Source organism: Aethalodelphis obliquidens, unplaced genomic scaffold, assembly GCF_003676395.1.
Source record: "Aethalodelphis obliquidens isolate GAN/ISIS:26980383/991018 unplaced genomic scaffold, ASM367639v1 scaffold53, whole genome shotgun sequence".
NCBI lineage: Eukaryota > Metazoa > Chordata > Mammalia > Artiodactyla > Delphinidae > Aethalodelphis > Aethalodelphis obliquidens.
Genome location: NW_020837997.1, coordinates 3954639 through 3976984, shown reverse-complemented (window position 1 = coordinate 3976984; position 22346 = coordinate 3954639). Strand labels below are relative to the sequence as shown.

The window sequence follows — 22346 nt, the reverse complement described above, 5'->3', positions numbered from 1 at the left end:
AAATCTCGGGCAGTGAGTGACTCAGCCCCGCGAAGGCCCAAAACTGCGGGCGCGTGAGGTGTGCGGGGACTTGGGGTGGGGGTCCCGCGCCGGAAGTGGAGAGGGGCGACCGAGGAGACGCGAGGCGGAGAGGAAAGAGGGGAGCTGCGGTTCCGGGCGACCCTGTCCCCGCCGCGGCAGCGGAAGAGAGGCTCCTCCAGGTGGTGGGGACCGGGCGGGGCGGGGCGCTGCGGCGGGGGCGGGGCGGCGGGACCCCGCCTCCAGTCCTCTCTTGGCCGCTCCCGCCAGGCGCACCCAGACGCTCTTCTGCTCCAGCCCTCGTCGCCCGGTCATGGGTCTCGGGCGCGAGGCCACCCTGTCTGCGGCGTGACGGGCGGCTCAGGTGAGACCCGCGAGGACGGGGGAGGGTGGGCGCGGGGCCTGGGGAGGGCGCGGCACGTGCTGCGGGGCCCGGGCGCCGCCCCCTCCTCTCCTACCTCCTCCTCTTCCTCCCCTAGCCTGGGGGCCCCCAGAGGCCCGGCCTGCTGCCGCCTTCCTGACCGCCCCTTTTGTCCCACTCGGAACGGCCCGATCCCCCGCCTGCTTCGGGAGCGCTCGCGCCCAGAGCCCGCCGCCCAACTTGTGGGGCTGCCTCACTGCCCCCAATCTGATTGCCCGAGTCACTTCCATGTCCCAGCACCCACCTCCTGCAAGGTCCTAGCAGTGGCCCCACCCTGCGCACACACGCCTCCTGGGCTCCGCTCCCTGCACTGACCGCAACACCAAACTGACCCTCCCTTGCCTGCTTTCACAGCCCACACCCCTTTGTCTTGCCCTAACCGACCCCCCCCCCCGCCACACACACACACACACACACACACAGATTGGTCACAGGTTGGCGCCGCGTGGGCAAATGAGTTTTGTTTTGATTCTTTAGGTTAAAAACAAAACCACCCAGTCGTTTGATTTGGGAGATACCCTTCTAAGAGTCTTATTAGTAATTAAGCAACAACTGCCCCACCCCACCCCCGAACTCACAGACTTGCTTTTCCAGGCCACCCTGGCCCCTACCACTACCACTTTGCCCTCATGCATCTGAGTTTGAGACCCTTGCCCTTCCTGTCCTAATCCTCCCTCTGGCTGCTGCTCCCTTCTCTGTCCCTCCAACAAGGACCTTCTGTACTGACCTTTCCCTCTGTGCCCCCAGACGGTCACCATGGGCCAGTGCTACTACAATGAGACCATCGGCTTCTTCTACAACAACAGCGGCAAGGAGCTCAGCTCCCACTGGCGGCCCAAAGATGTGGTTGTGGTGGCACTGGGGCTGACTGTCAGCGTGCTGGTGCTGCTGACCAACCTGCTGGTCATCGCGGCCATCGCCTCCAACCGTCGCTTCCACCAGCCCATTTACTACCTGCTTGGCAACCTGGCCGCAGCTGACCTCTTTGCCGGTGTAGCCTACCTCTTCCTCATGTTCCATACAGGCCCGCGCACAGCCCGGCTCTCACTTCAGGGCTGGTTCTTGCGGCAGGGCCTGTTGGACACGAGCCTGACGGCGTCCGTGGCCACACTCCTGGCCATCGCTGTGGAGCGGCACCGCAGTGTGATGGCTGTGCAGCTGCACAGCCGCCTGCCCCGAGGCCGGGTCATCATGCTCATCGTGGGCGTGTGGGTGGCCGCGCTGGGCCTGGGGCTGCTGCCCGCCCACTCCTGGCACTGCCTCTGCGCCCTGGACCGCTGCTCGCGCATGGCCCCCCTGCTCAGCCGCTCCTACCTGGCCGTCTGGGCCCTGTCCAGCCTGCTCGTCTTCCTGCTCATGGTGGCTGTCTATACTCGCATCTTCTTCTATGTGAGGCGGCGGGTGCAGCGCATGGCAGAGCATGTCAGCTGCCACCCCCACTACCGTGAAACCACGCTCAGCCTGGTCAAGACTGTTGTCATCATCCTGGGTGAGTGGCACCCTACTTCCCAACTCCTGCGAGACTGATAGAGCATGATGGGAGGGGATGATCTGGGTGGGGAATGTACTCCAAGGAGGTGCTACCTGAGCAGAGGCAAGGCAAGAGTTCCAGGCAGAGGGAACAGAAGGTGACAGCCCCAAACAGGGCCAGCCCAGTGTCTCCAAAGAGGGGAGAAGGCCCACGTGACTGGTCCGCAGGAAGAGAAGGTCAGCACAGCCTCAAAAGGCACAGACAGGAGTCATATTTTGTTCTGAGTTCCATGGGAAGCCCTTAAGAGTTCTTAGCCAGGAGTAATGAGGTCTGGCGGTTGAATGTAGAATGGTCTGAGCAGGGGAGGTGCACACACCACCCCCAAGAAACAAAGAGCAACTCTTCCTAATCATTCCTTTTCCGCCACCGAGTAATCGGTCGGTCCCACAGTGACCTTTCCCCCAAAGAACAAATCTCTATGTAGAAATGTCCAGGGTCCTGTCCACCGTATACCAGTTAGGAAGGGCTTTCCTCTGGCAGACAATCAGAGAAAGGTTTCCCCTCTTAGCAGTTCTGCCCCATCATGCTGCAAAGGCAGCAAGACAGGCAGCTCTTCCCTACAAACTGCACAGCTGTCGCCCAAGCTCTGGAGACTCCTCCAGTTCTGAGCCATTGCAACAGCTGGCCCTGCTCACATCAGGCTCCATCCCGCAGGGGCGTTTGTGGTCTGCTGGACACCGGGCCAGGTGGTGCTGCTTCTGGATGGTCTGGGCTGCAAGTCCTGCAACGTCCTGGCTGTGGAGAAATATTTCCTACTCCTAGCCGAGGCCAACTCGCTGGTCAACGCTGTGGTGTACTCATGCCGAGATGCTGAGATGCGCCGCACCTTCCGCCACCTCCTCTGCTGTCTGTGCCTTCGCCGGTCCACCCACAAGTCTGTTCGCTACACATCCTCCACCCAGACAGGCCCTAGCACTCGCATCATGCTTCCTGAGAATGGCCATTCCCTGATGGACTCCACCCTTTAGCTAACCTTGGACTTCAGCAGGGTACAGCAAATGCCAGAGCTCTGCCCCTGGCCACTTGTGGGTGCGCCCGGCTCTACCCAATCTGCGGGCCAGACTTAAAGGCAGACCCTCAGTCTGGCTTGGCATGAAACCACTGCCAGCCCTACCCAGGCAGACAACTGTGCCCATCTCAGGGCCTGTAGGTTGGGGTCATCTAAGCACCTGGGAGAGAGTTGAACGGGGTGCAGGAATCTGGCCCTTCAGTCATCTCAGGTTGCAGGGCTTTTTAACGGACACTTTTCTGTTTTTACTGCACATGCCTGGCAAGCCCTGTGGACTGCTTCCTCGTCCACGGTGGCGTGGGTAATAAAGGTGGGAGAGATGAGGGCCCCCTCAGGCCACGCTGCCCAGTGCAACAGGGTAACAAGGATGGACCATGGGCGCCCCATCTGCCTGAGGCTGATTGTTTAGGCCACAGACTGAGGAGTGCTGAGCGTGAGCTGGGAAAGGTTTATGGCCTCTGGCAGCCTCCAGTGGTCTTGCCTATCCCCACAAGAGTTAAGGGGGTCTACAAGGAGGGGGTCTATAAAGAGTAAACCTTTCCGCTCCGAGGTCTCCAAAGCCTTTTCTGTTGTCAGCTTATCTGTCTGTCCCTATGTCCCAGAATTGTCCACCTCAGCTCAGGCTGAGCTGGGATCCTTCAACGTGGCATCTCCTGGGCCCTGTTCCCATTCCCCTTTGGTCTCTGCATGGCTGTTGCTCCGTCTCTCTTCTTGTTCCCTTTTGCCTCTGTCTCCTCCACCTCTTTCCCTGCCTTCATCTTGCCACCTGCCTTTCTGTCTCCGTTCTCTGGAGCCCAGAGTAGTCTGTGGCCTGTGTGAGGCTTCTCTCACCTGCCTGCCCCCTTGTCTGAGTCCAGATTGTTAATAGTCAGGTGTGTCCATCCCACTGTCCACTCCATCACCTACATGCACACCTGTGGGCTTGGGGTAGTGGGGTCCATGGACCAGAATGCAGGATTTTAGAGTTGCCATTTCTCAAGCTTCTCTGATGTGCCTGGCACACTGATAAGTGTTTTAGGTGCATTATTTAATCACCACCTGCATCTTGTGGCATAGGTATTATATATATTTTCATGTGAGGACAGTGGCTCAGAGAGATCGAAATTTGGCCCGTGGTTACATAGTTTCAAAAGGGCACAGAGATACATCGAGGGACTAGAGAGGCCCCTGAGGAAAGGACTTCGGATTTCCACAAAGTCTGGAGTTGGTCACAAGCTCAGCCTGGCTTTCCCCACTTCACCCTGTGGTCTCAGATGTGCCAGACCCATGATGAGTCCCCTCTCAGATACATAGAGGCGCTGTGCTAGACACAGCGTAAACCAGGATCTGGATTCTCTCTGCTTACACACCTAGCCAGATTTTGAACCCAGGCCTCCCATCAGAGGCTGAATTCTTAAACTACTAAAGCATGCATTGCCAAAGAACCAAAAATGTGTAGATCCTTCTACATTAACTGGGGCTGAGTTTCCCTTTGGGAAAATTCTCCCTGCCCTACAACAGGTCTGTGAGGAGGCAAGAACAAACTGGGGTGCCAGGTACTTCTCCAGGGTCCAAGGTAGGCAGTGTGGCTCCTTGAGCCTGGGGCCTGAATCTCAGAAGTGATGACCTAGGCCAGCACCCAGCCACGTGGATGGGGACATAGTCCTTGTCTCCAGGGAGCTCTAGGCCTTTTGGACAAAAGTATCACTTTGGGTGCCAAGGCAGCCAGCCGTTCCTATGGGGTGGGAACCCCTGATGGTCTCCAAAGGTGGCTCTGTTTCACCTGCTCTGAGCTGGCTGCTCTTGCATCAGCATCTTCCAGGTTCTAACCCACACTCTTCTGGTCTCCTTCGGGATCTTGTCCCATCGGTTTTTCCCTCTCTGTAGGTCTCTCCTCTCCACCAGGTGACTTAAGGTTTTTGTCTCAGATGGTCCCTGAAGCTCTCAACCCATCCCCCCACCACTGTTCTCTGAAGGATGCCAAAGTTACCCACTACTTTTCAGATTTCCTGTGTGGTGCTGCACTAGTGGCTGACCTTTTGTACAGGGTACCAGCTCTCCATAGTCCCCACATGTTCTAGTACTTCCTGTTACTGGGGCCAAGTGTCAGGTTTCCTTCATCAAGGAGCTTTCCAGGTTGTTCTTACACTAGTCTACATCATTCATTTCTATTCCCTTTGGAGTGCCCGAATCTAATCAGACCAGTTGGTGTTTGCATTTCCTCTCCAGCAGCAATGCGAAGAAGATGGGCCCTGTCCTGAAGGGTTCCCAGGAGGTTGAGGTCCCTTTATGAGCCTCGTCTGGGGTCTGTCCCCATTGCAAACAGGCTCTAGGAGGTCCCATGACTTTGGAGAAGTGATTTATGTCCGAGAATAAATTCTTTTCTCTCGCACAAGAATCCTCTGATGCCAGGAGTCCTAACAGCTAGAAACAAAGGCCTGTGAAGATTCGCTCTGATTTGGGGGTGCATCACAGGGTAGGTCCTCAGAAAGCATCCTTCACGTGCTAGCGGAATGCTGTAGAGCAAAAGAATGAATAAAGCAAGGTCACTCTTAATAAGCTGGACCTTGAAAGGTGAATAGAAGTGATTTCTGCAACTGAGAAAATCACTCAGTTTTGACCTTCCAACCACCATCACCACACGTACCTGTACCCCCTATGGAATATTAGAGGTGGGGGGAGGGGGAACTGGGAGGCCGGGAGCCCAAGTGACCCACCTGCTGGCACTGAGGCTGAGGGGAGCAGGGGTCTGGGGCTCCGGGCTTCTGGAGATGAATGGGGGTAGGGGTGTTGATGGGGTTCTGAGAGGCTAGGGAGGGTCTGAGAAGCAAGGGGTGGCTTGGAGGAAGAGTGCAGTGCTCTGAGAAGTTAAGACTCTGAGATGTGTAGGTCCCTGAGGAGTGGGATGCTCTGAGACATGGGAGCCTATGAGGAAGACTGGGGTCTGGGGGGGGATTGGCTCTAAGAAGTGAGGTCCCTGAGGAGTGGGGACTCTTGAGGAGATGTGCGGGCTCTGAGAAGGGAGCGCTCTAAGGACGTGTGCGGTGTAAAGTGTCTCAGAGTAGGAATGGTTGAGGGAGGTGGAGATGTGGGAGATGGGGTTTCTGAAGCAGAGCAAAGCCGGCCTTGCCCTCTCCGGCTGGAGGAGGGTAGGGGTAGAAAGCGCCGTTGCCTCAGCAACCCCCAACAGAGTCCTAGGCAGATAGGAGGGGCTTTTAGGGGCCTGCCTGTGGGCGAGGCACGGCGGCCCGCGCGGCGGCGGTTGGCTGACGGAGATAGTAGGGCGTGTCCCTGGGCGGGGCGCGGTCGCCTAGCTGGCGGCGGTTGGCCGTAGGCGGAGGGGGGCGGGGCCCGAGGGCGCGCGTGATGCGCGCATAGACGGCGGTGGTTGGCTACGACGTCCGCGCGAGCTCTCCAGGCTCGGCTGCTCCTTGGTTGAGCGCCCGCCAGGCCTCGCCGCGCATGGACACCCCGTGCTGCCGCCCCGCTGACCCGCGCCGCTCACCACCCCGGCCCCCACCGGGCTCCGACACGGACGACGTCCTGCAGATCATGGCCATCACCGACCAGAGCCTGCACGAGGCGCAAGCCAGGTGCTGGCGCGGACTCGGCGGGGGCCACCCAAAGTCGCTTCAGTGAAGGGGGCGGGCCGAGGGGCCAGGGCCGGGGCGGCTGGGGGCGTGAGGGGTGAGGAGGGTGCAGGGTGAGAGATGGGGTGGTGAGTCTGGGCGGAGAGGGAGAGGGCAGATCGGGGGCGGGGGGGTTGAGGAGGACTGAAGGGAGGTTCTGAGGCCGAAGGGAATGGAACGGATTGAAAGGGGGCTTATGGCGCTAAGCTGTGGGTGCTGGGTTTTAGGAGCTCATCTTGGGGTGAGAGGGATGGGTTTAAGGGGAGTTTGTGGATGGAGAGGTTTATGGTGAAAGGTGGTTTCAGGGTTTATGGATGTAAGGGGGAAGAGGAGTGTTGGGGGGGTGTAAGGGCTGAGAGATGGGTGCACACGGGATTTGTGAAGGATGGACAACTAAATGGATCAGTGGTATGTATGAGGATGGGAAGTTCTGGGGGCAGGTAATGGAGAATGAGTTGTGGGAAATGGGACTCGGGAATGAAGAGATGGTGTGATTTGATTCGGGAAGCATCCAGAAAAAAGGTTAGTGGGGGAGCTGGAGGGGGACAGAGGACTCCCTTTTTTATTAATTTGGCGAATGTTTATTAGACAGTATGTGCGGGGCACGGAGCTGGGTGCTGATGTCACTGATCTCAAGCTCATGGTTTGAGGGAGAGAAAGTAAGTAGCAAAACTAAGTATAAGTTGCACTAAAAGCTGTAAGTAAAGAGATGGCAAGCTGTGGGAAGCCAGGAGAGGGCACAGCACCCTTAGAGGCCCAAAGGTGGGAAAGGGCAGGAAGAATGCAGAGCCAGGGACTGAAAGTCCCCAGTACAGCAGAGAGAGTCTGGAACCAGGATCACATGGGGCCAAGTTTCAGGAAAGGGTTTGGCTTTTATTTCAGTTGCAGTGGGAAAATCACAGTGGTTTTAAGACCACCTGTCCCACTTAACCTCCACCCACCACTTGTCAGTGAGCCAGGATTGGTAAAATGTGCTTCACAAGTCAGCCCATTGTGTTTGGGGCCTGCCTGAATTGTTAGAAGGTAGCAAAGCACAGAATGACATCCTTTTGGAGGATGAGGTCTTGCTGAATGGGACTTGTTTGGGGGTAAGGGACGGTCCCTGTGGATGGGACCAGGGTGTAGTGGTGTGGACTGTGCAGTGCCTAGAACCTTCTAGTGAGGAGGGGTTACAAAGCCAGGTGAACAGCAGCCCCAGGAAAGGAGGAGGCAAGTAAACGGTGGATATGGCAGGCATTTATTCCTCAAACTTTCTTGCCTTTGCTTCTTGTGGAATGTCGACTCTTTCCACAGTTTCATGGCCTCTATCTGGAAAGTTAAGAGTGTCACACACGCATAACCCCACCGCACACCACTGGAGCATTGTGCTAGGTGTTACAGAAACCAAGATGGCTAAGATGTTCTCTGCCCTTTTAGAGCTCATTCAGAAGGAAGGTGTGTGGGAGACTTAACTCCTAAACAGTCATCATAATAGGAGTGTGCTGAGTAGAGGTAACTCCTGGCACAAAAGAGCTGGGCCGGGAGAGGGTGACCTTCTGTGATGCCTTCTCCGCTAAGCCAGTGTGAGAGCAAGGGCATTGTTGTACTTCTCCTTTGTATTCCCAGGGCTGTGCACAATGCCTGGCACCTAGCGTTCAGTAAAGCTTTGTGGCACTTAGATTCGGGAAGGATTGGTAGGAGCTAGGGAAGGGGGAAAACAGGCTCTTCACACCCAGGAACCACAGAAGCAGTGCTTTGGGTGCATGTGGAGCTACCTGTGTTCCTTTTGTTCTAGGCCAGGAGCTGCTTAAGGAGCGAACTCTGCTCAGATGTGGCCTTCCTCAGGCGTGTGTCACCCTGCACTGCCCCAAGGCTGCTACTTTTTTCTTGTAACAATCTCTTGAGATTCTAGACTCCCCTAGGTAGGCTTAGAACGGAATGCAGTCAGTCACCTCTTCTTGCTGTTCTCAAAGAGAGTCGTTTTTCTTTTAAGGCTAAGAAACTGAACAGGGGGTCATTACACTTGCCTTACAACGTAGCTGTTAGGTAGCTGATTCCTGGTTTCTTCCTGAGGTAGAAAGATCCCTGGAGCTTTTATTTTGAGACTTTGGAAGCTTCACATCTGCCCCACTCCTTGCATAGCCTTTAGATAAATTCAAGGCCCTAAAAGTCACCCAAGTCCAGACACCAGTCTTCAGTCCTCAAGTGGGCGGGCCACTTACTCCACTCTGGAGAAAACACAGCTTGGGTGGGTCTTTTCCTCATAGTAAACCTTGCTGCCTGGTAGATTATCAGCTTGGGCAGGGAAGCAGATTGTGTCTTTCCTGATCAGCCAACTGGGTGAGGCCTTTGGCTTCCCTGGCCTTTGGCTTCACCTCAAGTGGTGAGGTCTTTCTGACCCTGCCCTCTCTCTGAAACAAGAGAGAACGGTTTCATCTCTGTGCGCTGCCAACCTCTTAAGAGCCCCTGGAGTCAATTTAGCTCAGCTGGCTAGCAAGAAAAGAATTTTTCATCTCAGATTTGAGGCCTTCTCAACCTGCTTTGTCACCACGTGCTTAAAGAAGGGAAGCACACCTACTCTCCTTAAACCTGGATTCCTTCTTACACCTTTCTACATTATTAGGAAGGTAGCTCCACATACTTGGGTGTAATTCATTTTGTTATTATAGCTGAATAGTCTTCAAATAGTGAACTGTGTATTGTTCTTCCTTCTGGCTACACAGATAGTAGAGGGACACTGGGGAGTTTGGAATGCACTGTCTTGGTTGAAATTCAGCCCACGTCAGCTGGAAATTTCCTGTGTGATAGGTAACTAGTCTTCTTGAATGATCTTCTGAACTTCTTTGGTGACACCCTGAGCTTTTCCTAGAGAGGGACAGTTTTTGTGTTTTCTGAGTTGGATCTTTCACTGATCACGTTCTCATTCATTTCTTATATGGGACCGGGAAGGCAGGAAATTTTCTCGTTTGCCAAGGATTTTCTGAGTATGTCACTATCATGTGTAGCCTTAGTTTTTATAATAATAAATTTTACAACATGTTGAAGTTTACGTAGATTTGTTTCCTTTACTTCTTTTGAATACCTTTATGAAGGGTTTATAAGGTTATCAGACTAGGGTTGAGGGCTCCTCTGTCAGGACTCAGATTCCAAAGTTCTTCCCCCTCCCAGAGTTGTTAACCAGTGTTTGAATCATCGACCCCTTTGAAGATCTGGTGCAATCTCTGGGTCCCCTCCTAACCATGCCCCCTGACAGTGTGCTTGTGTACCACACCTTTGAGAATCCTCAGGCCTCAGGTGTCCTGGGGCCTGGAAGCTGCTCTTCGTCTGTGGTGGACTCACTTTTTTGTCTAGTAGTGAGATTCCTAACAAGTCAGTGTGAAAACTCTAGAGCTGGGAAGGCTGAGGGGTGAGTTTTGGAAACCTGATTTTAAAAGGAAGCAGAATGGTCAACAGTGTCGTCCTGGAGACCTGGGCTCCAGACCTGATGATCTGGAAGAGGCAGCTGAAGAGGACTGGCCCTTCAAGTCATTCTGCCTGTTGGAACGACAGGTGGGTTGTGCTGCCAAATTGGCAGATTTAGCTGTTGTGGTCAGTTCTTGACCTTTTGCTTGCAAGGGCATGAAGATGCTCTAGAGAGCTACACTGTCCAAGGAGGTAGCCACTTGCCATATGTCTCTGTAAATTAAAATGAATCAAAATAAACATTCAGGGGACTTCCCTGGTGGTGCAGTGGTTAAGAATCTGCCTGCCAATGCAGAGGACACGGGTTTGATCCCTGGTCCAGGAAGATCCCACATGCTGCAGAGCAACTAAGACTATAGCCACAACTACTGAGCCTGCGCTCTAGAGCCTGCGAGCCACAATTACTGAAGCCCACATGCCCTAGATCCTGCACACCGCAATAACTGAGCCCATGCACCGCTACTGAAGCCCGTGCTCTCTAGGGCCACTTGCCTCAACTACTGAGCCCACGTGCTGCAACTACTGAAGCCCGCACGCCTAGAGACCGTGCTCCGCAGCTAAAGAAGTCACAGCGGGCTTCCCTGGTGGCGCAGTGGTTGGGAGTCCGCCTGCCGATGCGGGGGATGCGGGTTCGTGCCCCGGTCCGGGAGGATCCCGCATGCCGCGGAGTGGCTGGGCCCGTCAGCCATGGCCGCTGAGCGTGCGTGTCCGGAGCTTATGCTCCACAATGGGATAGGCCACAACAGTGAGAGGCCCGCGTACTGCAAAAAAAAAAAAAAAGAAAGAAGTCACAGCAGTGAGAAGCCCGCTCACCAAAACGAAGAGCAGCCCCTGTTCACCACAACTAGAGAAAGCCTGCGTGCAGCAACAAAGACCCAACGCAACCACAAATAAATTAATTAATTAAATTAAACATTCAGGGACTTCCCTGGTGGTCCAGTGGGTAAGACTCTGCACTCCCAATGCAGGGGGCCCGGGTTCAATCCCTGGTCGGGGAACTAGATCCTGCATGCATGGTGCAACTAAGAAGTCCACTTTCCACAACTAAAGATCCTGCATGCCACAACGAAGATCCTGCATGCCGCAGCTAAGACGGGTCAAACTAAGACACAGCCTAAATAAATAAATAAATAAATGTTTTTTAAAAATAAAATTAAATCAAACATTTCATTCCTCAGTCACACTAGCTACCTCTCAAGTGCTCAGTAGCCATGTGACTACCATCTTAATGCAGGTAGAGAACATTTCCATCATTGCAGAAAATTCTGGACAGCAGTGTTCTAGAGCAATGCTTCTCTTAGCTGGACCTGCAGCAGATCTCTGCAGAAATCTTATTGCACAGGTTCTGATGTAGCAGGTCTCAGTGGGGCCCAAGAGTCCACATTTCTAACCACCTCCCAAGGGTGCCAATGTCGCTGATCTCAGACCACACTTGGAGAGGTCAGACTCTCAAGAGTGGAGATGATAGCGTGTCATTTATTTCAATTTTCATGAATCATTTTACCTAGTAGATGGTTAATCTGACAAATGGAAATTATTTTTGAGCCTAAGTTGTGTTTGTGGGCATAAGAGATTTTAAATTAATCACAAGGGTCACATATTAGCATTGTTTTGTCTATTTAATATAGAAAGAAAATTAGAAATGAACAAATAAAAATCAGAAAACAGTTGATTTTTTTTTCTCTAGATGAAACATTTGATCTGGGGCCATGGGACCTTGTTGTTTCAGGATCTGTTTACATTTTCAGTCTAAGGAAATCAAGTTTTAGAAGTCCCAGGGTTGTTTCTATAATTCCTTTACATGGTCTATAAAACCATAGCTCAACTTTGCGTTAGTCTGTAGAACTTGAGTGTAATAGAAAATGATCATTGGGAATGGTAATAAGGTCTTTAGGGCAAAAAAACTTTACATATAACGAATAAAAATATGATGGAGAATGGTCACTATTATACATGTGTTAAGAGTAAGCTATATGGCATATGCGGTGGTGAACCTGAAACTAAAAAGAGTATATTTAGAGGTTGGCCTTTGGGCAACATAACAGATATTGTAATTAGGGCCTCCATAGCTTTCCTTAGGAAGAAAAGATTTCTCTGAACTTTTTTTAAATTTGATTTTTACACATATGACTTGTTAGGTATTTTCTACTAGTCAAAATTTGCATGACTTTCTTCATTCCTCCAGTATTTCTGCAGACTTTACCTGGAATATGGATTAAATTCCGAATATTAAAAGGAGATGATGACATAAGTTTGACTATCCTTAAAACTTACTCAAATGGCAAGGTATGTACTGTCAAGTGAATGGTGTGCCCCTCGTCTTGGTACCTCTGGGATACTAAATATGGAAACACAGACCTCTAGAAGTATGTACATTAATGCATGTCAGAAAGCATTGAGCTTTCAGCATGCCCATCAAAGAATGCAAGGGGTCAGAAGAGGAATTTACGGTTTGGAATTTCCTAAAGCCAGATAGCTTTAGCATGAGAGGATCTATTAGTCCAAAGCTGGGAAGTAAAATTTCAGAACTGAAATTTTCTTTTTCATCGCCTTTAAGGAGGTTCTGTAGATACCAGTCAACTTGGTGCCTGGCAGTCTGTGTTCTTAGACTACTTGCAGGTTTTAGCTCTGCTCCTGGGTTAACATGCTTAGCTTGGCTTTGTCTAGTGCCAAAGGAAACTCTTGCTGTCCTTGGTGTGCTTTTCCTAAGAGTTGGATTTTGTTGGATTTTATTTTATTTTATTTTATTTTACTTTTTGCTGCATTGGGTCTTCATTACTGCATGCGGGCTTTCTCTAGTTGCATTGAGCGGGGACTACTCTTCATTGCGGTGCGCAGTCTTCTCATTGCAGTGGCTTCTCTTGCAGAGCACAGGCTTTTAGGCACATGGGCTTCAGTAGTTGTGGCACGCGGGCTCAGCAGTTGTGGCTCACAGGCTTAGTTGCTCCGCAGCATGTGGGATCTTCCCAGACCAGGGATTGAACCCATCTCCCCTGCATTGGCAGGCAGATTCTTAACCACTGCGCCACCAGGGAAGTCCCGATTTTGTTGGTTTTAAAACAATTTCCTGAAGCTATCTAGGATCACAGCAAAATCCCTTTTTTTTGCTATACACGGGCCTCTCACTGTTGTGGCCTCTCCCGTTGCGGAGCACAGGCTCCGGACGCACAGGCCCAGTGGCCATGGCTCATGGGCCCAGCCACTCCGCAGCATGTGGGATCTTCCCGGACTGGGGCACGAACCCGTGTCCCCTACATCGGCAGGCGGACTCTCAACCACTGTGCCACCAGGGAAGCCCAAAATCCCTTTTGATTGTCTCTCTTGTCATGATGCACTATTAAACCCCTTAATATTTTCCCTTCATTCCTAGAGTGGATGAGTGCCCCGTGTGGGCTCGGCCCTAGAACCGAGACCAAAAAGAGGGGCCCCCAGCCGGGCCCTGTGTGCTTCTGGCTTCTGCTCCCTTCTTTGGCTGTGGAACCTAGCAGTTCTCACCCTAGTTTTTGATTCTCCACTTGCCCCACTTAAGTCTAGAGACGTCAGAGCTCTGCTTTCAAACTCTTCATTTCTACTCTGCTAGTGGCACATCTCTAGCCTCTACCTTTCCTTCAGTTCAGTTCAACAAATCTTTGCTCAGTTAGTGTGCCAAGTATGGTGCTGGCCTGGAATTTCTGAAATGAGTAAGTTGAGGCCTTCATCATGTCCGGGCCAGGCGTGGTAAATGCTTTAAACGGAAGAAAGGAGGGGGTAAGAAATCCAGGCTAGGACAGGCCAACCCATTAGAGTCTTGGACTAGACAGAGGAGTAGAACTTCCCCAAGTCCGGAGGGGGGAGAAGGTCAGCAGGACTCTGGTGAAGAGCCTCGAATGCCTTGCTAAGTGGTTTGTGTTTTTTGGAGCAGGCAGTGAGAAGCCATTTCACCTTTTACTCAGGAGAGATTTTCATCTCTCTGTGGTTTTGAGTAAGAAATTTAACAATAGTGTTGATTGTGACCAATCCATGGGCAGATTAGGAAATAAGGACATCATAATGAGATTTTCACAGACTTAAATTTATTCCATTTAAAGGTTGCATTTCATTCAAGTCCTGCAGAGTTTTTCTTGTGTTGTATTAAATAACTATCCTCGTTTCCTGTTACCAAAACTGCCTCCTGATCCAAGGCTTCATTTTGCTAAAATAACTAATAATTTTTATGGTTGAATTTGTGTATCAGTACGTATTCTCAACCCCCATTTACTTAGCTGTTTTTGTTTCATTGTTTGTAGGTTTGCTTTTAGAATGACTCTACAGATGACTGATGGTACCCACAACAGTTTGATTCTTCCCAGTTTTACTTTTACAAAGAAGCTTATTTTAAAATGCCAGGGCGTCTGTCTCCTGGGCTGCATTCCTTTCTGGAGCTTGGCATCCTCTGTGAATTTCTAGGTTTTCCATCAAGATTTGATTTCCTCAGGGTAGGAAACATGTCTTCTAATTTTTGTTCTTTACCTAGGTCTGTCTCCAGGAGGTGACTGGATTTGTCAGCTAAAACAATCCTTCTAGAAATGAGAATAATTAAGGGGATTTGATTTCATCTTTTGTTGAGGTATTAGAATCATTGCCGCTCTCAGGGAAGCTTTTTCAAGAAGTATCTTATTCTAAAGGATAAGATCTCTGAATATATCTCTAAATCAAATTCCTCAGTAATTTAAAATGATACCTTGCTCAGGAAATAAGTCAGATAGAAAAAGACAAATAGTGTATGTTTTCACTGATACGTGAAATCTAAAAAATGAAACAAGCAAACAAACAAAAGAAATCTCTCGCAGATCCAGAGAACAAACTAGTGGTTGCCAGAGGGGAGAGGGCTGGGGGAGAGGCTAAATAGGTGAAGGGGCTTAAAAGGTACAAACTACTAGGTATAAAATAAGTAAGTTACAAGGATGTAATGTACAGCACAGGGAATATAGTCAATGTTTTATAATAACTTTGTTTGGAGTATAAGCTATACAAATATTGAATTACTATGGTGTACACCTGAAACTAATGTAACGTAAGTCAACTATACTTCAGTAAAAAATAAATAAATAAATACCTCCAAAATAAATAAATATAATATAATAATACCTTGTTCAGGAAAGCAGATTTTTCCATAATTTGGAAAAGTAAATTACAGCTAAAATTAGAAGCTACAGTACACAGTTAGTAGAAGCCAGGATGTGACTTATGTTCTATTCATTCCCACATTCCTTTCTCCTTATACAGTGACCGGTATATACTAGTGCCTCAATAAATGTTTGTCCTATAAATATTGAATAAGTGGGGTTGGAGGATGATAAAGCTGTATGCTTTCATTTTCTGGCATGATTCTATGTGACTCTCAATAGTTTTGTTACAGATTGGTTTTGTTTAGCATTGGTTTTAAAAGGATATTCGCAAATTTGTTTTTTAATTTAGATTATCCTCGGAAGTTTCTTTTATTTATTTAAAAGATTTATGATTTCTCATTCATTGGAATTTTGCTTCTTCATAAACATTAACATTTTGTTTTGTTTTAATGTAGATACTTGGTTGCATAGAACATGTCAGGTACTTGCTAAAGGTGCGAGCACAGACCTTCTTTTTCTCCCCACAGTCCCCATTCACTGCCTTACAATCTGTTCAGTTATCTCAGCTGTCTGTCACTATGTAACAAATTACCACAAACCTAACAGCTTAAAACAGTTAAAACTGATCTCAGTTTCCACAGGCAGGAATCTGGGCACAGCTGAGCTGGGTCCTCTGCTCAGGGTCTCACAAGGCTTCGGTCAAGGTGTTGGCTGATCTGTGTTCCTATCTGAAGCTCAGGATCATCTTCCAGTCTCGTAGGGTTGTTGGCAGAACCCTTGCTTGCAGTTGCAGGACTGAAGTTCTTGTTTTCTTGCTGGCTGTCAGCTGGGGGTCTGCTCTCAGCCTCAAGAGGCTGCCTGCGGTTCCCCATTACCGACCCTCTCACAACATGGCAGCTGGCTTCAAGGCCAGCAGGTGACATTCCCCAGTCCACTAAGGTGGAGTCATAATGTAACATAACCACGGGCGAGACTATATACCATCACTTTTGCCAGACTATATACCATCACTTTTGCCACTTTGCAAGTCACAGATTCTGCCCAATCTCAAGGAGACAGGATTATACTCAGTGGGGGTCACCTTAGGATATGTCTGTCACAGAAATTAGTTCATCCCCTTTGATGAATGATGTAGTCTGTCGTACTTTATGTAATCACTGATGGTTTGCTGTCAGCCGCTTGATCACCTCTAGGCCAAGAACATGCTTAAAGGTTAGACATTTGTTTACTTTTCATAATAAACCACAAAAACATTCTGTGAAGTTACTTTGTATTCATTCAAAGGTGCTTTATACTGTATCGAAAGTAAGATGTTTTATAAGCAGGAAGCTGACCTGGGAATAATCATTCCTAGAATCCCCTTTAAGAAGCAGAGCAGCCGACTTCATTCTCTTTCCTTGTATTCTTTTTTAAATTTATTTCTTTATTTATTATTTATTTTTGGTTGCATTGGGTCTTTGTTGCTTCGCATGGGCTTCCTCTAGTTGCGGTGAGTGGGTGGCTACTCTTCGTTGCAGTGCACAGGCTTCTCACTGCCGTGGCTTCTCTTGCTGAGGAGCACGGGCTCTAGGCGCGCGGGCTGCAGTAGTTGTGGCACACGGGCTCAATAGTTGTGGCTCGCGGGTTTAGTTGCTCCGCAGCATGTGGGATCTTCCCGGACCAGGGCTCGAACCCGTGACCCCTGCATTGGCAGGTGGATTCTTAACCACTGTGCCACCAGGGAAGCGGGGCGGGGGTGTGGGGGTGTGTGGGGTGTGTGTAGGCATGTTGACTGGTGCTGAGAGTTAGATAAAAGAGGTATTGGGAGTGTGGCCTTTGGATTTCAGTTTGCATATGAAAGGCACGCTCTCAGGCAAGTTGTTTGCTATATCTGGATTTAGTTAGCCCTGGGAAGGGCAGTCTCTCCTGGCCCCAGGATGTCAAAGCATCATAAAAGATAGAAAATTTTAAACATGATTAATACACACCCTTTCTTTTAGCACTTGCTACATTTCTTTACTTTCTTTTGGGATCAAGTGTCAAAGAGTTTGTGGTTGCTACTTCCACTTCCTCTCCCATCTCCACCCACCTTCTCCCAACCTTCTCACTCTGCTGAGTCACCAGTGACCTCCATGTTGCTAAATCCAAGGTCTCTTCTCCCACTTCACCTCTCAGAAGCATTTCTCACAGATTACTCTTCTGTCTTTGAAACTGTTTTTGGTCCCTCCCCACTGGCAGTTTGGGTCCCAGTCTCTTCTGCAGGATTTTCTCATCTGCTTGACCTCTACAAGTACAGATGCCTAAGCCTGGGGCCTGGGCCGCTCTCTGTCTACATTGTCCTATAGTGATTCCCTCAAGTCTTGTGGCTTAAAGTGCCATCTCTATGCCCAGGACTCCATCTTTGTATTGTTTATCTCCAGCCTTGAGTCCATGTCCATGTGCCAGCTGCCTACCTGATACCTCCTCTTGGGTAGCTCATAGGGATCTCAGGTGAAACCTGATCAAAGTACAACCCTCCTTTCCAGACCCTCCTCCCCCAAACCTGCTGCCCTCCAGTCTGCCCTGTTGAAGTTGATGATATTTCCATCCATCCAGTTGCTCAGACCTAAAGCTAGTAGTTATCCTAGAACCTCCTCTTTCCCTAAAACCCTACACCAGTTTATCAGGAGGTCCTGTTGATTCTGTTCCCCAAACCAAAGATCTATCTACTTTTTATGTCTACTACCATAACTCTAAGCCAACAGCATTTCTGGACTATTCCAGCTGTGATAGCCTCCAGATTGGTATCCTTGGCTCCATATTTGCCTTCCAGCCCAGTCTCTAGAGAGCAGCCACAGTGATCTTTTTAAAATGCAGTTTGGGCTGAGAGGCCCGCGGGAGCGGTGGAGATGCCGCCTGATGGCATTGAAACGAATGGGAATTGTAAGCTACTATGAGAAAATCCGTACCTTTGCTGTAGCAATAGTAGGTGTTGGTGGAGTTGGCAGTGTGACTGCTGAAATGCTGACAAGATGTGGCATTGGTAAGTTGCTACTCTTTGACTATGACAAGGTAGAACTGGCCAATATGAATAGACTTTTCTTCCAACCTCATCAAGCAGGGTTAAGTAAAGTTCAAGCAGCAGAACATACTTTGAGGAACATTAATCCTGATGTTCTTTTCGAAGTACACAACTACAATGTAACCACAGTAGAAAACTTGCAACGTTTCATGAATAGAATAAGCAATGGTGGATTAGAAGAAGGAAAACCCGTTGACCTAGTTCTTAGCTGTGTGGACAATTTTGAAGCTCGATCATTTGAAATGCTGCGGTTCTGTCCTTTCGTAAGAGGGTTTTTCAACAGACCTGGCAGACTCAGTATAGAGGATCATTACTCTCATGCACAGAATGACTCTTCTCCTTCTCACCTGCTCCTCTGTCACCTCTCTTTCAGAAAGCATGCTCTGAATTGTCATCAGATGAAGCCTGCTCTCTTCAGTGTGCCCTGTGAGATCAAGGAAAAGGCAGGTAGGCCGCTGAGAAGACACTTCTTGTGTGGCATCAGGACCACAACAACCTCGCACCTCTGGTCCTGGCTCAGCCCTAACGTGCGTCGTGGGCCATCTTGCTCGTCACATCCCTCTCTGGCAGCGATGGTTCAGTTGGTACATTTCTGCTTTGTCAGAGCCCTGCTTTCCGGTGTATCACACTCATTTATTTTGCAGTTTGTAACTAGAGAAATACTGTTGCCAGTGAGTAATAAGCAGCTGCATTCTAGGTGCAAGACCTCAGAGCCATTGTGGCATTCAGTTGTTTTACAAAAGGATCTGAGATGACAGAATTAGGAAAGTAGAATCATAATCAAAATCTAGCCTGTGCTCTAGAGCCCGTGAGCCACAACTACTGAAGCCCTCGCGCCTAGAGCCCGTGCTCCACAACAAGAGAAGCCACTGCAATGAGAAGCCCGTGCACCGTAATGAAGAGTAGCCCCTACTCGCTGCAACTAGAGAAAGCCCACGCGCAGCAACAAAGACCCAACGCGGCCAAAAATTATTCAATTAATTAATTTTTTAAAAAGAAGGAAGAAAAATTAGTACAGAGAGTATACCCTTCTCCCAGCTTCTTCTAATGGCAACACCTTCAGAACCATAGTGCAGTGATTAAACCAGGAAATTGATGTTGGTACAATGCTCTGTAACTGAGCAACAGGTCCCATTTGAATTTCCCCAGGTTGTGTCCTAAATGCCCTTTTTCTGGTCCAGGATCCCACACTGCATTTAGTCATCGTGTCTCCTTAGTCACCACCAATCTATGAAGTTTCTTCCATTGTTCCTCATCATCCGTGGCTTTCATACTTTTGCTGAGACCTGCTCAGTTATTTTATAGAGTCCCTCAGTGTGGTTCGTCCGTTGTTTCTTCATAATTAGACTGAGGTTGTGCATCTGTGGCAGGAATCGCACAGAAGCAACGTTGTGTCCTCAGTGCATCGTGTCGGAGGTATGTGCTGTCAGTAAGTCCTATCACTGATAGGACCACTGACCTTGATCACTTGGTCAAGGTTAATAGCAATTTGAAGATGGTTTACAAGAGAAGCCACAAATATGGTGAAGACATCATTTAAACCAAAATCATCAGAGAAGGGTTGTCACTTGATTTCTTAGAGTGAGTTGGTGTCTCTCTTTTTGTTTTTGGCTGCATTGGGTCTTTGTTGCTGTGGCGGGCTTTCTCTAGTTGCAGCGAGCAGGGGCTACTCTTCATTGCGGTGTGCGGGCTTCTCATTGCGGTGGCTTCTCTTGTTGTGGAGCACGGGCTCTAGGCATGAGGGCTTCAGTAGTTGTGGCACGCGGGCTCAGTAGTTGTGGCTCACGGGCTCTAGAGCGCAGGCTCAGTAGTTGTGGCTCACGGGCTTACTTGCCCCGCGGCATGTGGGATCTTCCCGGACCAGGGCTCAAACCCGTGTTCCCTGCATTGACAGGCGGATTCTTAACCACTGCTCCACCAGGGAAGTCCAGAGTGAGTTGGTCTCTTGAGATCAATTATTTGAATGTCATGTGTCACTTTGGAGCGTAGCACTTGAGTATGCTGGGGCTTGTGGAAAGCACATATGTGGTACAAAAGTATGTTTATTTCTGAACACGGTTTTGGTGCAAGATTGACGTGTACTTGACATGGACGGTGGCAGAGAGCAGTGAAAGGGTCTGAATTCCGCTTTACCTCTGGCTCCATGACCCTGGCATGTGACTGAAACTTCCTCTGTCCCCAGTCCTTCTCTGTGACTTGGGGACAGTGACAACACTTAGCTCACGGTTATTGAAGACTGTGTGAGTTCTTACATATAAGGCTATGGGTGTGGTGCCAGCCTCCAGTAGTTATCTGGTGACTGAAAGAGAAATTCAATTTTAAACCTACATTTGTTTCACCCAAATGCTGTAAGGACGTGATATTTCCCCATACACACAGTTGGAACATTTTTTATTGTGATAAAACATACATAACATAAAATTTACCACTTTACCATTTTTAAGTGTACAGTTCAGTGGCATTAAGTACATTTACATCATTGTGCAACCGTCACCACCATCCATCTCCAGAACTTTTTCATCTTCCTAAACTGAACACTAACTCCCCATTAAACACTAACTCCCCATTCCCCACTCCCCTGGCCTCTGGTAACCACCATCCTACTTTCTGTCTTTATGAATGATTGCTCTAAGTACCTCATATAAGTGGAATTATACAATATTTGTCCATTTGTGACTGGCTTATTTCACTTAATATAATGTTTTCAAGGTTCACCCATGTTGTGGCATGTATCAGAATTTGCTTCTTTTTTATGGCTGAATAATATTCCATCATATAGATGGACCACATTTTGTTTATCCATTCATTGTGGGACATTTTTTTTTTTTTGCAGTATGCGGGCCTCTCACTGTTGTGGCCTCTCCCGCCGCGGAGCACAGGCTCCGGACGCGCAGGCCCAGCGGCCATGGCTCACGGGCCCAGCCGCTCCGCGGCATGTGGGATCTTCCCAAACTGGGGCACGAACCCGCATCCCCTGCATTGGCAGGCGGACTCTCAACCACTGTGCCACCAGGGAAGCCCCATTGTGGGACATTTGGTTGTTTCCACTTTTTGGCTATTGTGAATAATGATGCTAATATCTGCGCAAATATCTGTTTGAGACCTTGCTTTCAGTTATTTGGGGTATATACGCAGGAGTGGAATTGCTGGATCACATGGTAATTGTATATTTAAGAACTGCCAGACTGTTTTCCACAGCAGCTGCACTATTTTACATTCTAACCAGCAGTGCACAAGGGTTCCAGTTTCTCCACATCTTCTTCAACACTTGTTATTTTCTGTGTTTGTTTTGTTTTGTTTTTATAATAGCCATCCTGTTGGTTGCGAAGTGGTATCCCATTGTAGTGGACATGATATCCTTTTACACTTGTTTGTATTTGAAAGACTCTGTTTGCTGACAGCAGATTTTGGGAATCATATTATTTCAAAGGAATATCTCATTGTGGATCTTCATGGTGTCACTCCTTAACCCAGGTAGAGGTCAACATTTTATCTGTTATCTTTCCCACCACTTTCCTTTCTCATAAGAGCCAGCGTGTGGTATATTTCTGTTCTAGTTCTTTTACCCTCTATGCACTCTGTAACCCAAACGCTTATATCCCATTTGGTTTACAAAGCCACTGTAGTTTGAGTGGTCTATGTTTGTTCTCATAGGTTTGTTTGTGTGTGTTTAACTTTTTATTTTGAAACAATCACAGATTCACATAAATGTTCCAAGAACACGTAAATACATTTTCTCCCCGAACTATTAGAGAGTAAGTTGCTGCCACGATGCCCCGTGACCCCTGCACACTTGAGTGCGTTTCCAACAAACAGGGACAGTCTCCTTTTTACCCACAGGACAACTGTCACGGTCAGGAAGGGAACACTGATACCCCACCCACCATGGAATCCGCAGATCTCTTTCAGGCTCTGTCAGTTGTCCCAATGATGTCCTTTATAGAAAAGGACAAAAAGGTCAAAATCTTGTTGCGTTTAATTATCACATCTCTTCGGTCTTGTTTCATCTGTGACAAGCCCCTGTCTTTCCTTGACTTTCATGACCTTGACCATCTGGAAGATCACAGGCAAGTCCTTCCATCTGGGTTTATCTGGTGTTTCCTCATGATTAGATTTCTGCTACACATCCTCAAAATGAAGCAACGCCTCTTCTCACACAGAGGCTGCTCAGGGGTGCCCACATTTGCTCTG

The 22346-nt window shown here is 49.1% G+C and overlaps 2 protein-coding genes across 2 annotated transcripts in view; both read left to right on the top strand.

Moving 5' to 3' along the window:
* Window positions 1–283: 283 nt before the first annotated feature.
* On the top strand, window positions 284–3538 carry LPAR2 (lysophosphatidic acid receptor 2). Its single transcript, XM_027084835.1, has 3 exons — window positions 284–382; window positions 1187–1928; window positions 2625–3538. The coding sequence occupies exons 2-3, from the start codon at window positions 1196–1198 to the stop codon at window positions 2936–2938; spliced, it is 1047 nt and encodes a 348-aa protein (XP_026940636.1). The 5' UTR covers window positions 284–382; window positions 1187–1195; the 3' UTR covers window positions 2939–3538.
* Window positions 3539–3663: 125 nt separating this feature from the next.
* Window positions 3664–22346, top strand: part of PBX4 (PBX homeobox 4) — a 45150-nt gene continuing 26467 nt past the window's right edge. The window contains 2 exon segments of the mRNA XM_027084836.1: window positions 3664–6551; window positions 18529–18602. Coding sequence (XP_026940637.1) covers window positions 6421–6551; window positions 18529–18602 — 205 coding nt within the window. The 5' untranslated portion in view covers window positions 3664–6420.

What these genes read in the sequence shown, in the direction of transcription:
- LPAR2 (XM_027084835.1), top strand. Translation starts at nt 1,196, where the DNA reads ATGGGCCAGTGCTACTACAATGAGACCATCGGCTTCTTCTACAACAAC. An exon ending in GACTGTTGTCATCATCCTGG is followed by an intron (nt 1,929 to 2,624) that starts GTGAGTGGCACC and finishes TCCATCCCGCAG; the next exon opens with GGGCGTTTGTGGTCTGCTGG.